The following is a 17,529-nucleotide window of genomic DNA, read 5'->3' as shown; positions in this document are numbered from 1 at the left end:
CTGTCTGTAATACCGACCAACAAGATTTGGTAATGACTCTGTGTCATTTCCTGTACAGCAATAAGGAAATAAACAGTGTTTACTGCACTGCTATTATGATATGAATATGGTTTATATTTAAGGTTTAATTAATGAATTGTAAAGAATTCATCTTTAAAAGCTTTGGAAAACTTTAGAAACCCACAGAAGGACACAAGAGGGTGCTGTAGGGGGGGCCATGGACAATCTGAGAAAAAAATGATTTTACAAAATGCATTTCTGAGGGTTATTAAAGTCAGCATTTTAATTGATACACTATTATTCAAAAGTTTGGAGTTGGTAAGATTTTTTAATAAAAGTATATCTCTTATGTTTACCAAGGATGGTTTTTTAAATAAAAAAAAAAAACAGTAAAACAATAATAATGTGAAATATTATTATTAAATTTAAATATATGTTTTCTTTAAATTTTATTAACATGATGGCAAAGTTACATTTTCAGTAGCCCATTACTCGAATCTTCAGTGTCACATGACCCTTCAGAAATCATTCTAATATGCTGATTTGCTGCTTAAAGGGGTGGTTGATTATGATTTCACTTTTTTCTAAAGTTGCTGTTTGAGCATAAACAACATCTGCAAAGTTACGACGCTCAAAGTTCAAAGCAAAGGGAGATATTTTCTTTTAAAGAAATTCCTTTTTAAGGACTACAACAAATGGCTGGTAGGGACTACAACGAGCTTCTTCCCTGGTTAGCGACATCACTAACCCTAAAATTTACATAAACCCCGCCCCCGAGAACACACAACAAAGGGCTGAGGCCATGTTATTGCAATACCAATATTTGCATATGCCAGCTCATGTTCAAAGCATTACACAAGGGCAGGACGTCTGGATCTGTGCACAGCTGAATCATCAGACTAGGTAAAAAACAAAAACAATAGCGAAAAATGGCAGATGGAGCAATAATAACTGACATGATCCATGATAACATGATATTTTTAGTGATATTTGTAAACTGTCTTTCTGAATGTTTCGTTAGCATGTTGCTAATGTACTGTTAAATGTGGTTAAAGTTACCATCGTTTCTTACTGAATTCACGGAGACAAGACTGTCGTTATTTTCATTTTTAAACACTTGCAGTCTGTATAATGCATAAACACAACTTCATTCTTTATAAATCTCTCCAACAGTGTAGCATTAGCTGTTAGCCATGGATTACAGCCTCAAACTCATTCAGAATCAAATGTAAACATCCAAATAAATACAATACTCACATAATCTGACGCATGCAGTATGCATGACGAACACTTTGTAAAGATCCATTTTGAGGGTTATATTAGCTGTGTGAACTTTGTTTATGCACTGTTTAAGCCAAGCGCGAGCTCCGTGGGCGGGGAGTGTGAGAATTTAAAGGGGCCGCAACATGAATCGGCGCATTTCTAATTATGCCCCAAAATAGGCAGTTAAAAAAATTAATTAAAAAAAAAATCTATGGGGTATTTTGAGCTGAAACTTCACAGACACATTCAGGGGACACCTTAGACTTATATTACATCTTGTAAAAAAAACGTTTGATGGCACCTTTAAATTAATCAACTAATCTTTCAGAAACGTCCTGTTGCATTCTATATGTAGTCACTTCTTCTTGCGTCTCTTCATCATTGTCCGACACCGGTTTGAACATAAAAGGCTGAACAGTTTCATTTTCAGTGAGTCTGTGTGGAGCTCTTGAAACTCCGCCCTCTTCTTGGGAGCAGCAGCTCATTTTCATTTAAAGAGACACACACAAAAACTGAGCGTTTTTGCTCATCCTTAAAAAGGGACAAATTTGACATGCTATAAAAAATGATCAGTGGGGTATTTTGAGCTAAAGCTTCACATACATGCTCTGGGGACATCAGAGACTTATTTTACATCTTGTAAAAGTGGCATTATACCATCCCTTTAAAAAATCTTTCTTATTTTTATTAATGTTGAGAATAGTCGTGCAGCTTAATATTTTTGTGGAAACCATAATACATCTTGAATGTTATTCAACTGACAATAAGAAATAAAAATCAAATCTGCATATTTGATCATGTCATGTAGGCTTTAAATGTTTTTATATACAAGAAAATAAATATCTCACAATATTATTGGCCTCAAATGTTTAAAAACCACTGACTTTCTTAAGAAATAATGATTTTTATACTGTACAAAGTACAAACAGTATATTCTGTCCCCTACCCCTAAACACAGAAAACTTTCTGCATTTGTACATTTCAAAAAACATAATTTAGTATGATTTATAAGCTGTTTGTCCCATGGGTACCAAAAAATGTCCCCAAAAGGTCAAATATTCCTGATATTACCATCCTTAAGCCCAAAGTATAGTACTTCATCCGTCTGCATAATGTAATTTTCGTCATCAGGAGGGTCCGCAGACGTCTGCACACCCCACGGGAAAGATACTATATTTTACCATTTTGTGTTGCATTGTACTTTTTTTTTTCTCACAAAAACAAATTTAAGATTTTTCCAAGATTTGATGTCTTTCTTGCTGAGATTTTTCTTGTTGTTAAAGGTGCCATCAAATTGAAAATTGAATTTATCTCGGCATAGTTGAATAACAAGAGTTCAGTACATGGAAATGACATACAGTGAGTCTCAAACTCCATTGTTTCCTCCTTCTTATATAAATCTCATTTGTTTAAAAGACCTCCGAAGAACAGATCAAAACTGTAAATCAGACACGCCCCATTTCTATAGCACCAAATTGCTAGCTAAAATCAAACTTATCACAAAAACGAACAATTTAATATATATCAGCGTGATAACTACCTTAAATGACCAAAACCATCTTTCGAAAAATTTTATTAGAGAGTAATTTTTTTTAAAATTATTTTGACAGGCGCCATTCGTTTGCATTGAGAGGGCAGGGTTTATGACTTGTACTGCATCCAGCCACCAGGGGGCGATCAAAGAGCCCGCAGCTTCACTTTTCAGAATGTATGAGGCACAGCCGGGCGAATCTCAACATAACACCGACTGTTACGTATTTGCATGTGCCAGCCCATGATCGAGGCATTACACAAGGGCAGCCAGTATTAAAGTCTGGATCTGTGGACAGCAGAATCATCAGACTAGGTAAGCAAGCAAGAACAATAGTGAAAAATGGCAGATGGAGCGATAATAACTGACATGATCCATGATATCATGATATTTTTAGTGATATTTGTAAATTGTCTTTCTAAATGTTTCGTTAGCATGTTGCTAATGTACTGTTAAATGTGATTAAAGTTACCATCGTTTCTTACTGCATTCACGGAGACCAGAGCCGTGGCTGTTTTCATTTTTAAACACTTGCAGTCTGTATAATTCATAAACACAACTTCATTCTTCTTAAATCTCTCCAACAGTGTGTAATGTTAGCTTTAGCCACAGAGCACTATTCAAACTCATTCAGAATCAAATGTAAACATCCAAATAAACACTATACTTACGCGATTAGACATGCTGCATGACGAACACTTTGTAAAGATCCATTTTGAGGGTTATATTAGCTGTGTGAACTTTGCTTATGCTGTTTAAGGCAAGCACGAGCTCTGTGGGCGGAGAGCGTGAGCATTTAAAGGGGCCGCAGCCTAAATCAGCTCATATTTAATGATGCCCCAAAATAGGCAGTTAAAAAAATTAATATAAAAAAATCTATGGGGTATTTTGAGCTGAAACTTCACAGACACATTCAGGGGACACCTTAGACTTATATTACATCTTTTAAAAAGACGTTCTACGGCACCTTTAAATCTCTTAAACTCATTGATAATACGACGAATAACAAGTTTGTTAAAACTTTGATATTTTTTATTCTGATTCAGGTGTTGTTTTTTCTTTTTCTATTTGTTATTTTATTTCAATGCAGTGCTGTTTGATGAATTTTCTTCTGCAAAAAACAAAAAAACAAAACAAAAAAAACACCCCGGCCGGACGGTGAACAAACAACAGCGCATGTGCGAGTGACTTGAGCCCTTGAAAACAAAATCCACTAGATCGCATCTTTCCGTGCTCATGGTCAAAGCAGTATACTATGAAAGGCTAAACATTTATATCTATCTGATGAAAATTTATATTAAAAGAAAAAGAAAAAAGACATTTCGATAACTGCAAATGAAGAAAAAAAAAAGTATACTTTGAGGCTCGCGTGCGTGACGGAGAGGAACGCGGAAAATGAAGTACCCGGGCCATTTTGACCCCACAACATAGAAAATACCTTAACCACGCACACATGAATTATACAATAAAAATGAAGCAGAATCACACATTTTCAAGTCCTGTAATAACCACTGTTTATTATTCAAATGTTACGATTGATTTTACAGGCAAATGGGGAACAAGCAGAGGTGTGTCAGGTCCTGTGAGTGTGTTTGTTAACGCCTTGATTAAAACAGAAGGAAGGGAGTCTTTAAAAACCATTACACTCTCTAAAACCATAGGATCACATAAAGACTGTGCAGCAAACACATACTCTTAACTGTAGAACAACAGATCACAAATACTTGATACATTATAAATTAAAAATACTGTTTTATACATAAACGTGTACGTGTTGCACTTATGTCCACAGTGGTAGAGAGGGGAGGTCTAGAATAGGTCTGATGTTTTATAGTGGCACTTTCCATAGTTGAATCTCTCGATGTCAGCTGAGGAACTGCTCAATTCAGCAAACCTGTCCGAGTAAGACTGTAACTGAAGGAACTACTGATACGGTAACAGTAAGAAACAAACAGTGAAATGTACTAAACCATCGTTTGGACTTCAAAGACCTCTTTTAGAGGATTACGTCCAAAAGTTTAGGCACTAAAAAAGATGGTTAACTATCAACACGTGATTAAGCTTCCCATCTCAAGTAAAGCGAATCATTCCGATAAATATGAAATGTTAGAGACGTGTGGATGTTCGGACATGTTTAGGGGTGTGCAAGTTAAAGGGTCAAGACATTACGCATCACCATCCGCTGAAAATGAACCACAAATAAAATAAATGATAGAGCTATGATGCAACACTGAGCCATGTATACAGGCAAGCGTATTATACCACAGAACATATTATATATATATATAATTATATATATTATGCAGAAGTTTTGGCTGATTTTTTTTTTTTTTTTTTTTCTCATGAATGAACTGATGAGGTGGCTGGTTAGATCTTGGGTTTAAAAATCAGCCGTTCCTGAATCATTTTTAGCATATTTACACAAATAACAGTTCCTCAACTCTATATTATAATAATAAAAAAGAAGAAAAAAAAAAAACATTCACACAAAAATATAACATTTGAAATAATTATTAGCACCAGTGTATCAGATAAAAGTCTTGCTACGCCAATGTACAAAGTTGCATAGTGTTGAGTTTTGCTCATGTTAATGTGATTTGCAGGACACCTGTAATAAGCAGCAGCGTCTGAAAAAATAAAAACAAACACCAAACACAAAACTGAAATGTCTCGCAACCATAAAACGTATGAAATCATCTGAGCCGTGCAGGGAACAATTTATATACACATGAGCTGAAATACTGTATTTACGTGTTCGACTCACTCTCGACGCACTTTTTCAGTGTCAAATCTAGCACGAGGGGCGAAAATAGATGTACATAATGAGCAAATTAAGATTCCTTCACTGTTAGCTTTGAGCGAAAAGCATTACCGATGATGATGATATACACTAGCTTAAGTAGCAAACTTCCCCAAACCAACGCCTTGGCTTCTGATTACATCAAATAATTCTGGATCTGTTGTAAATATCAGAGAGGTTTGAGAGGAAGAGCTGGAGGTGGTGCAGTCATGTGGGTTCTCTAACAGCTGGCTGTAGCGCACGCACACAAATACAAATACGCACAAAAACACACACACGCACGGCTGGTGAGCGCCATTGCTTGGAGTTCTCTTCACGTAGCATTTCTGCATATCAAAAAAATTAAAAGCTGCTTTTGTCTTCTGTTTGTAAAACATGATTTCGAAGAAACGTGTAGAAGTACAAACAAACAATAACCTAATAAAAGGAAATAAAATGCAAGTAAAAGAATTTGAAAGGAAACAAAGCCTGTTTTGGTTGAGGGTGGCGTGGGACGAGGTTGAAGAACACAGGGAGTGTAAGGCAGACGTAGCGTGTGGCGTGGAGGTTAAGGCCGCTCTAGAGATGGGGTGTTGAAGCAGCCTTCTGGCAGAGTGTTCTTGATGTCGTTGAGGTTAGCGATGTCCGCTCGAATCTCTCGGATCTGACGGTCGTAGTCGCTGATCATGTCCTCCTGGCTCTTGGCGATGTCATTCAGCTCCTTCAGCTTCCTGTCCAGCTCACTTCCTGCCATCTTGTCCTTGGCTTCTTTTAGAGCGTTATCGATCTGATTCAGTTTGCTCAGATCCACCTTATCGATGTTGCCTGGAAGAGGAGAAGGTGATCTTATGATTATGTGTGTTAAAACGTCACTATAACATATACACAGAACTATAATATACAATATAATGGGGAAATTACATTTATTATCAATACCAAGTGGAATTATTAAGATAAAAATCAAGTTAAACATGTTCTTTTCATTTTCAGTTAAAAGCTACCAGTTTAGCCTATTACCTTACCAGTTGTACTTACATATTTATATATTTTATATACACTATATATATAATATTTTGAATAAGCTTTTATTTTAGTATTTTCAGTTTCAAATTTTAGGTTAAGTCATAGTAAATATACAATATTTTCATTTAAGTTTAATGTCATTTAAGTTTAATGTTTCATTTCAATGACCTTTTTTTCAGTGTATACCCTATATATATATATATATATATATATATATATATATATATATATATATATATACACACACTGCCCTCCTCCAAAAGTTTTGAAATGCCCTAGAAAAGTGGGGTTTTGGACAATATTAGCATAAATCCTTTTTAATTTGTGATAATTTTGCACTGATAAGGGACAACACAAACTACGAAAACATATTTTATTACATAAACAGTTTATACATGTCTGACTTTGACATGTATATATTATTACGTAATCAAAATGAAAATTATTATTGTTCCTGGTCTTCAATGATCTTCAAGTTACTTTAATGTATTTATTTTGCACCAAAAAATGATAAGGATTTATGCATAGCATCCAAAAGCACACTTTGCTAGGGGTGTTTCCAAACTTTTGGAGGGCAGTGTGTGTATATATATATATATATATATATATATATATATATATATATATATATATATATATATATATATATTATACACACACACAAAAATATACTCACACACACATTTTCATTTAAGTTTGTTTTTCATCTAATGTTTATATTTTACTTTATTTCAGATTTATTTCCATTACGAAGAACATTTTTTAACAGTTTTAGTTCAAAATAACACTGCCGATAACTGGAAAAGCTCTTGATAAGCTAGAACAAAATATGATAATGAATGTCATCTTTGATCAGGCATTGAGGAAGAGGAATGGGATATTGCATGACACAGGAAATACACACAGTTAGGACTGCTTCAAGCTTAAACCGCAGAAAGGAAAATGATCGATTATTGTATCCGTCACAAAAATGTGGATTATTGATGAAAAACTATATCTTACCGAGCTGACTTAATAATTCATTGATTGTGTTCAGCACTGTCCTGACAGCATTTTTGGCTTTTCTGGCATTGCCCTCAGCTTCTTTAGCATTATCAGATGCCTGTGAAGAACAGCAAAGTCAATAAAAATACAAAGTCTGCAAGGAGGTATCAAAACAAGTTGTACACAAACAATCCATAACCGACCATGGACGCCATCATCATGTCAGCGTCCGCCTCTGCTTTCTTCTTCTCTAGCTCTTTCTCAGCAGCTGTGAGCTGGTCCATCATATCGTTCACCTCTCCATCCAGTTTCATTGTGTCCTCAAAAGCTTTTTCTGCATCTGCCTTAGTCTTCGCTGAACCCTGATTAAGAAAATGCAAGTGCATAGTTTAGTATATATACGCACTGTTTGATGAAGAAGAGCTACATGGCTCAAAACATCACATTTGGTGAGAATATGCAATATATAAGTTTTCTATTTTGGAGCTGTGATGTGACTGTTTGATAAAAATACAGACATCCCAGGACTTCATGCTCGTGATGTTCTTCATCTGAAACTCAACATGTACCTTCTGTACGCCATTAGCGATTTTCTCAGCTTCCTCTGCCTTTGCCTTAGCTTCTTTAGCATCTGCAGCTGCGTTGCCTAAAGCCGCTTCTGCTCGTCGGGTCTTCTCATTGGCTTCATTGATTGTCGCGTTGATTTCTGGGATTCGCCTCATGGCATCCTCAGCAGCAGTTTTGTTGTCATTCACTCTCATGTCGAAGTCTAAAAGTGAGACACAAATATTAATAAATATCTAAATACATAAATTAATATCTATTGCTTTTATATATATATTAGTGCTGACAAAATTAATGATTCATTGCATGTGATTAATTTAAAAATATTTAAAAATATTTAACACCCTTAACGCAGATCCATTTTTTTCCCCTCATCCTATAGCTAGCGTTACATTATTTGATCATGCTCTTATTCATGCAAATGTTTGTAAACCATTCAAGCACAACACACAAAAGAGAACGCAGTGTGGTACTGGCGTGCTGTCTGTGAATCTCTTGTCTTTGTGACACATATGACTTGTGCGCACAGAAAGTCGCTTCAGACAGCACGCTTTCACCCATGAATGGACAAAAACACAAAATTATGCCAAAATGCCCGTTTTGTCAAGTATCCTCGTAAGCACAGTCTTAAATGAGTTAAAAAAATTCTTAAATTAACACAAAGAGTTGTGAGAAAATAGGATGCAGATCTGCAGCAGGTCTTAAAGTGACAGCAGCCTAATAAATCTGCCATTAATGTTAATCAAAGAATCATGTTAATCACTCACTGCTCTTAATTGAATAACTTTTGTGGCTTTAATACAAATTCATCTACATTTTAATCTAAATTATGCAGTGAAGACTGTGAAGTGTTTGATAACTGCTTTGATTCTGGATATGTCCTACCTGTTAGATCAAATATTTAATACATACTGTCTTTATGTTGTTTCTACAATAATTTGGAGATTAAATGTGAAATTATTTCAATATAAAAATATATTAAAAACTTTAATGCTAGGTGTGATTAATTCTAGAAAATTTTTTAATCAATTTACAGCCCTTATATATATTATTTAAATATTTATTTAGATCTTTATTTTTTTGGATATCATTATTATACACTGCCATCCAAAAGTTTGGAAACGCCCCAGAAAATTGGGGTTTTGGACAAGATTGGCATGAATCCTTTTTAATTTGTGATAATTTTGCACTGATAAGGAACAACAAAAACTATGAAAACTTATTTTATTACATAAACAGTTTATACATAGAAAAAAACTTGCATTTCGATTCATCAAAATATCCAGCATTAGCAGCTATCTGACCTAAACTGGGTTCTAATTGGTTCATTGTATTCTAAACTTAACTGGCAGTCAATTGTTGAAGCTATTAAGGTGTGCTGACCCAAAAATCTTTTACAAACCTGGGCCAAGTTTAAACCAGTAACCAGGCATCACAGCTGGCGAAGGGGCATGTCTGACTTTGACATGTATATATTGCCATTATTATGTAATCAAAATGAAAATTATTATTGCTGGTCTTCAATGATAATGTCAAGTTATTTTAATGTATTTGCACCAAAAAATGATAAGGATTTATGCTGATATCGTCAAAAACCACACTTTGCCAGAAGTGTTTCCACACATTTGGAGGGCAGTGTATATAATAAAATATTTTTCAATCTATTTTCTTTTTTTATTATTATTTTAGAAAAAGATATATATAAAAGGCACCATGACCCCTCACCTCTGAGGTTGTTCAATATGTCTTGGGCCTCTTGGAAGGTAGATTTGCCTTTTTTTGCTGCCTCCTCAGCCAAAGCTTTCGCTGCGTCTGCACGTGCCAACAACTGATCAGCCGTCTGAAGAAGACAGGGGCAGAAAGAGAGTATGAACATGGTGGATTTTTGCACTGACAAGACATTTACTGTGTTTATCATGTTCATATTTACTTCTAAGAATGACAGACAATACTGCGGGTGAACAAATGTGCAATATTGTTAACATCCCCTAGTCTTAAAGTAATCATGAAAATGCTATTTATAAAATGGCAAACTTTATCAAACATCTCAAAAAGTAACTTATACTCTGAACAGGTTTCATGAGTTCATGGTCCAGCTCCTCTTTCATTAAGAACATGACATTTAACTCAATCAGATTAGGATGAGACCATGGACTATGACCAGTGGTATCACTCGTCTCTCATCAGTATCATTTATGTGGCTCCTGGGCCTCATGGCATGTGCTCCACTCTTACATATTAACTATGTGAAACAGCAGCTGAACTAAAAAGCAACTAAATATTCTCATCTTTTCTTATTTTAGACCACCATGAGTACATTTTGCAAACTAATTTCATAGGAGCAGAGACAAAACAAGTACATAAAAGTCAAATCTCATGTACCTGTTGCTCGGTCTTTCCTTTCTCCAGTAATTTGCGGACCTCTGTCTCTTTGCCCCTCAGGTCCTCTCTCAGGTCATTGTACTCCTTCTCGGTCTTGTCTATCAGTTTGTCCAGGTCTGATGCCTCCTTCTTAATCTTATTGGCCTCATCCTGAGGGAAATTCAAGAGAATTTGATTATAGATGCATCCAAGCTGATTGTGTAAATTCAACAAGAATTAGAAAAAGTTCTGAAATCAGCACCTCTAAAGCTTTGGTGTCGACTGGAGGCAAGCTGGTCAGGTTAGCATAGATCTTCAGAGCTTTGTTTCCTGCCTCTTCTGCTTCAGCGTGTACTTTAGCAGCTTGTTTCTCCAGGTTCTTGGCCAGATCTTTTGCTTCAATATATCTGAGCACATAAGAAGAACAGTTGTTAAGCATGACTATCTGCATATAAAAATCACTAAATATTTTGAAACACCGTCTTAAAATCAGCTTAAAATCAGAATATATAATAATTTATAATACAATATAATAAAAAATGTAAATTAAAAATGGAGAACACACACACACACACATATATATACACATACATACATATTTGACATATACTGTGTAAATATACACACACACACACACACACACACACACACACACACACACACACACTTCATCATTTTCTAAGATGCTTTGGTAAGAAAGAAAGTCATTTAAATGTGATGTCCAGGACGTACTTCCTGTTGAGATCATCAATGTCGTTGCTTGTCTTGTTTTCACCATCAAGCGCCTTCTTTAGCATATTATAAGCCTTAGTGGAAGTGTCATTGGCGTCCTTCGCAATCTTTTCAATCTGATCGGCATCTGCTTTATGTCTGTGCAAAAAGCCACAGAAAAGGTTATATAAAACTGTGTTGGGTGGTATATAAAAGTCATATTAACACTGACTGAAATACTGTAACAACTCACTTTTCTGACAGTTTACGGGCTTCCTCTGCCAGAAGTGTCATATTATTTGGATCTCCAGAGGTTGTGGGGATTTTAATATCCTATGGGAACAGTCAAACAGGATGAAAATGAAGAAATATTGGCAATTGAGAGACATTTTATTGGACTCCACGACCATTAGCTCAAATTGTTTGTGATGACATGCTCTCTTGAGGTAGTAGAAATCTCACCACTTTACTGATGGCCTCCTTTGCTTTGTCCAGCTCCTCTCTAGCAGTGTTGATCAGGTCCTCTGCATCACGGACTCGGTTACGTGCTCTATCCGCCTGCGTTCCCGTGTTGTCCACCGTGTTCTTGATGTTCTGCAGTCTGTTCCACTGGTTGTTCAGGGTCTTGTTGATGTTGTTTAGACGGTCCAAAAGGCCTTTATCCACTTCTGTATGATAACAATGAAAGATAACAGAATAATTATAATGTAAAGTGAAATATGCTCTACTATTAAGTTGAAGTATAATCAGCCAGTTTCTTTTTTTAAACTTTTTTTTTTCTTATTTTATGTAGTTAATCAATATGAGGTCCTATTAAAGGATTAGTTCACTTCAGAATTAAAATTTGAAGTCCACTATATGCAGAATGTTTTCCTCAAAAACCTTAATTGCTTTTCGACTGAAGAAAGAAAGACAAACATCTTGGATGACTTGGGGTTGAGTAAATTATCAGGGAACTTTAATTCTGAAGCAAACTAATCCTTTAAATGTCTTATATAAAAATAATGACAGACAATACCTTTGCTAGCCTGAGCCTCTTCCAGTAAGTCCATTATTGTTTTCTCTGCCTCCTTAAGTCTGTCCTCAAAGGCCTTGTCACTCACTGTGTTCTCACTGTTGTCCAGATTATCAATCAAATTCTGTAGGTCAAGAAGCTTCTGTCTCTGCTGGTTCACCTGCACAGAAAGAAAACAGATGTATTAGAAGTCGTCTCTTCCGTTTTATATATAAAAAACAGTCCTGGGTTCATAAGACAACCTCATACCTTGTCTCTGACCAGGCTGTAACAGTTGGGACACTGCTGGCAGACTGGAACGGAGCGGTTGTAGAAGTAGTTCTCCTCACACATGTCGCAGCGAGCTCCCACAAAGCCTTGGTGACACTGACAACGGCCGTCTTCTTTGCACTGTGTGGACTGAGAGCCTTCTGGGTCACAGTCACAAGCTGCAAAAACAAACCAATGGTAAATTGAACAAATCATAAATTATACAGTAATACTGCATTTAGTAGAACTGCTGATGAGGTAAAATAGCAGGAAACCGTACGTTTGCAACCCGATGAACTGAATCCGAAGAAGTTGACCTCGCAGCGCTCACAATGTTGACCTGTGACCCCAGGCTGACACTCGCACTGGCCGCTAACGATATCACACTGGCCGTTTGTGGAGCCAATAGGGTTGCATTTGCATCTGAGGATACACATTCAAAGGTTTTAAAAACGTGCAGGTATGTTGTTTGCAATATGGCATCCGAAAAGAGAGTTAGATCAAATACCTTTCACAGCCTTTGCCGCTTCTAAGGTTGTAGAATCCGAGCTCGCATGCACCGCAGTCTCTGTTAATGACGTGTGGAAGACACTGACACTGGCCCGTCACCTGAGAGCACTTTGTCTGCCCGTCTACTGTACCGTGCGGAGAACACGAGCACGCTGCAGAGGTGCAACAATAAATAAGTTACATAATAATAATAATAATAATAATAATAATAATAATATACACTATCATTAAAAGTTTGGGTTTGATAATGTTTTTGAAAAAAGTTTCTTATGCTCACCAAGGCCACATTTATTTGATCAAAAATGCAGTAAATATTGTTACAATTTAAAATAAGTATTTTCTATTTTAATATATGTAAATACTTCATTCATTCCTGTGAAGCAAAGCTGAATTTTCAGCATCATTACTCCAGTCTTCAGAGTCACATGATCCTTCAGAAATCATTCTAATATGCCCATTTGGTGCTCAAGAAACATTTCTTATTATTATCAATGTTGAAAACTTAATATTTTTGTGGAAACTGATACATTTTTTTTTTCAGTATTCTTTGTTGAATAGAAACTTCAAAAGAACAATATTTATTTGATACTTTTGTAACATTATAAATGTCTTTACAGTCACTTTTGCATCCTTGCTGAATAAAAGTATTAATTTCTTAAAGAAAACCCAAACTTTTGAATGGTAGTGCGTCTATATTCTAGTGAAAAATAAACATACTAAAATGTATTTAAAATAGATTTATTTCATGCTATACATTTATTTATTTATGTATTTAATAAAAATACCCAGCAATTGTACTTTTGGTATACTAAACCGGTATACTTAAAGTCTGCTAAATTGGAACAACTAATTTTGTACTTTTTAAAGTAGTGCTGAGGTCCAACTAAAAATTTACTTAAGTATATTTGATTAAAGTGGAACTATTGAAAGTATACTTTAGGTACACTTTAAATATCTTATATTTAAAGACTAATATTATTCAAAGTTCATACCATCCTTATCAATATTGACATTAAAACACATTTTAGGCTTTATATTAAGAAATGTGCATTGTGCACAAGTGGGAAAAGTTTAATTATAATTTTTATATCAGTAAGTCTTAAGCAATATGTCAGTAAATGTGTTAATATATCTGAATTTTACTTGTATGTATTTTAAATATTACTTTTTTACTTATTAAAAAAAAGAAACCTATTCCTTTAAGCTGGCACAACCTTGTTTTTCTAGCTCTGAGAAAGTAAAAAAAAAAAAACCCACTTTGTTCCTGTTAAACTCACGTTTGCATTTGTCAGCTACGTTTGCGGCACGGGCATCGCCGTAGAAACCCTCTTTGCAACGGTCGCAAAAGACGCCGGCAGTGTTGTAGATACACTTGAGGCATTCGCCCGACTCTCGGTTACAGTTGCCCACAGCGTTGGGGTCGATGTTGTTATTGCAACTGCAGGCCCGGCATGCCCTGACTGGACCTTTCTCACCAAGCGGGTCCCCGAAGAAGCCGTCGTCACATAGTTCACATCGCTTACCTGGAGACAGTTAAAATTTGCATGATTATATGCTGTAACACTTACTATATTTACATACTGTATAAGCTTCAAACAGATTGAATGCTATGAGTCTGTACCTGTGGTTCCAGCTGGGCAGTTTGTACAGACCACCTCTTTGGTCTTGGGCACCACAGCACACGTGGCACCTGCTGGGCAGGGACAGGGTTTACAGTCTGAAGAAGAGCCAACCGTAGAGTCTCCATAGAACCCATCCTTACACCTCTCGCAGCTCATGCCGGCGGTGTTGTGCTGGCAGTTACACATTCCTGCAAGTACAAAATTGTAATACCACAGATCACCACAAGATGGCAACATTATACAAACATAAAAGCCAAAAGTAACACTAGTACTACTCTGATTATTGCTGCAGTTTAGTATGTATATAGTGAATTTTGTGTAAGCATATATTCTGTACATTCAGCCTCTGTTTGAGTAATGAATCTTAAATGTAATTTTCTGACTGTATGGTGTATCTTCATTATGGATTTAGATCTTTGTAACAACTTTCTGGGTAAAATAACAGTTCAAGTACTGTCACTATAGAATTAAAATCACATCTTATTTCAATGGCTTTAATGTTGCATGCATCCAGAGCACATGACCGTCCGTAATGCCCTCATCTAGATAATAAATCCAATATCCAGCCTGTCTGCTTGAGTCTCCTGAGAGCAGATAAGTAAATGATATATCAACACTATGGCAATGCAATACAAATAAGTCAGTTGTGATGACAAACCTGTCACAGGGTCACAGGTGTCACTGTGTCCGTTGCAGTTGCACGGCTCGCAAGAGCTAAAGCGGCCCAGCTCAGATCGGCTCCTCCTATATCCCAGATCACACTTCTCACAATGCTGCCCCACGTAACCCTGAGGACACGTACACTTCTCAACCCAACGAGCTGGAGTTCCAGCGCCACGGCGGGCGGTCACAAGGGACACGTTGTCTAAATAACCAGCACCTACAGCAGAAATATAATTAAGTTAGTTAAAGTATCAGTTAAAATGACCTTAAGTGTCTCCCAACAGAACTCAAGGTCATCATAATCAAACAGAATTCAAAACACATTCATATTTTGTCTTCATAGAGCGACTAAAAACAAGAGCTTTTCTTCAGTGAATTAGTAGCCGTACTTCTTGAACTGTAGGTTCCACGAATCATAACAGAAGTCAGATTGTGCAGGAGTTTCTGGAAGTCTGCATGTTTCATTGTGGGTCTCCAAGGGTAGTCGGTGGTGTCATGGAGTCTGAATGACAAAATAGATGATATTTAACATTACAAGCAACTGGACAGCAGATAAGCTACATATGTGCTTAAATCAATTGATTTGCAAAAGATTGATTTGACAATGAAATCTAAATATTTCATCTTTACAGCACAAGTAAGTCTTAAAGGGGTCATGAACTGCGTTGTATTGTTGTTTTATAATGTTTCCTGGGGTGCACTTATAATGTTAGTAAGATTTTTACATCAAAAATTGCCATAATTTCGAAATAAAAGGCATTTTTCCTACCCTGATTTTAGCCCTCTGATTTGAATGCTGTTTTAAGGGGCGTGTCTGCTGTGAGACTTCAGTGTAAATGCCCACTGCTGTGATTGGCACATCTGCTGAACATTTTTGCATATGAAATAGTATGAAGTATTACTCTCTATGTGGAACTCTCTCGAAAACTTTTAGCACGTTTTTACTATTACAGCTCTCAAGGTTAACTAATTGTGAAAAGTGTTGATTGTAGCATTACATTTAAATCTATGGCATTATATTTAGACCGTGGCATGAAAGGTTGTAGTGATGAGCACGTAGCCGATCACAGACATGTTGAGCGCAGTGATCTCGTCATTGCAAATGCTTTCATCATAACTAACAGTGCAAACGATGCAAATAAGAGATCTGTTGACTAAAACGGGAGTTTGAGCATGTCCAGAACTCAGTCACTGATAAACTCGTGCTGTTTGATTGACAGCTCCAGTGACTGTAAAAGAAGCGTACTTTGATCGCTTTCTATATATACTTTAATCACCGTTTAAATAACAGATTATTTTCATCCTACTAAGAAAAACGATGTGAAGCTGACCGTTTAGTCACTGGTTTGATTTACTGACACAAAGACAAAGAACATCTGACTAGGCACATTCAACAACGAGTTATTATCTGGGCTTGGTTACAATAAAAGCCGTTTTTGGACTAACAAGGAAGTTTTCAGTTCTGGAACTTACAGGATATTCTTATAGTATGATGACCTCTTACATGAGAAAAGCTCAAGGAAAATTTGATTTCTCAGTTCATGACCCCTTTAAAATGTGACATTAAAGCATGCAATTAACTTCAATGTATTTTGATGCATTAGACATTTATAAATATATAAATTTACAACATTACCTATTTATTTATTTTAAAGTTTTTTAATAACTTATTGTATCTTTATTACAGTAAAATAAAAGGAATTTACTATTTTATTTATCTTTCTATTTTTCAAAAACAGTTATCTTAAATTGTAATAATATTTATTAATAATAAATAAATAATATTTATTATTTATATATTTAATATTGTTTGATCAAACAGATATAGCCTTGGTGATCAACTTCCCAAAACATTAAAAAATCTTATTATTATTCATTTATTTGATAATACAGAATAGCCACTAGAGCTATTGTAGATTACTTGAATGTGTTGCTGTTTGAGAAGAGAAACGTAGATTCATCGCAATTAAATATTTGAATTGAATACCAGTTCCAATTTTAAGCTCAAAGGCGTCACCTGAACACAAAGGTTTGTGTCTCCTCTCCTGGGTAGGAATTGCCCTGGGCAATGAGCGGCACAGCAACACGAAGCCCCGCCCCCTCCAGCACAACATCCTCCGCTGACAGTCGAGCGTCATGTCTCTGAATCCTGAAGTTCAGCGTGAGGTTCTGACCATAGCTCAGCAGTTGATTACCAAGAAATTTCTCTACAGAAACAAAACAGAAAACATCAGTAACACGTCTTACTGTCAAT

At 35.9% G+C, this 17,529-nt stretch overlaps 1 protein-coding gene across 1 annotated transcript in view; it reads right to left on the bottom strand.

The window, feature by feature from the left end:
- Nucleotides 1-4,291: 4,291 nt before the first annotated feature.
- Nucleotides 4,292-17,529, bottom strand: part of lamc1 (laminin, gamma 1) — a 73,987-nt gene continuing 60,749 nt past the window's right edge. The window contains exons 10-28 of the mRNA XM_048164685.1: nt 17,293-17,482; nt 15,665-15,777; nt 15,271-15,492; nt 14,612-14,800; nt 14,268-14,513; nt 12,989-13,142; nt 12,761-12,903; nt 12,481-12,659; nt 12,235-12,391; nt 11,679-11,884; nt 11,470-11,549; nt 11,238-11,375; nt 10,768-10,912; nt 10,527-10,676; nt 9,870-9,984; nt 8,150-8,349; nt 7,784-7,942; nt 7,599-7,698; nt 4,292-6,398 (exon numbers count right to left, since the gene is read on the bottom strand). Coding sequence (XP_048020642.1) covers nt 6,142-6,398; nt 7,599-7,698; nt 7,784-7,942; nt 8,150-8,349; nt 9,870-9,984; nt 10,527-10,676; nt 10,768-10,912; nt 11,238-11,375; nt 11,470-11,549; nt 11,679-11,884; nt 12,235-12,391; nt 12,481-12,659; nt 12,761-12,903; nt 12,989-13,142; nt 14,268-14,513; nt 14,612-14,800; nt 15,271-15,492; nt 15,665-15,777; nt 17,293-17,482 — 3,143 coding nt within the window. The 3' untranslated portion in view covers nt 4,292-6,141. The remainder of the gene's footprint in view (nt 6,399-7,598; nt 7,699-7,783; nt 7,943-8,149; nt 8,350-9,869; nt 9,985-10,526; nt 10,677-10,767; nt 10,913-11,237; nt 11,376-11,469; nt 11,550-11,678; nt 11,885-12,234; nt 12,392-12,480; nt 12,660-12,760; nt 12,904-12,988; nt 13,143-14,267; nt 14,514-14,611; nt 14,801-15,270; nt 15,493-15,664; nt 15,778-17,292; nt 17,483-17,529) is intronic.

This window comes from Megalobrama amblycephala, linkage group LG17 (assembly GCF_018812025.1).
Source record: "Megalobrama amblycephala isolate DHTTF-2021 linkage group LG17, ASM1881202v1, whole genome shotgun sequence".
NCBI classification, from domain to species: Eukaryota; Metazoa; Chordata; class Actinopteri; order Cypriniformes; family Xenocyprididae; genus Megalobrama; species Megalobrama amblycephala.
Note: the sequence above shows the minus strand (reverse complement) of the source record. Positions and strands in the feature narration are given on the sequence as shown.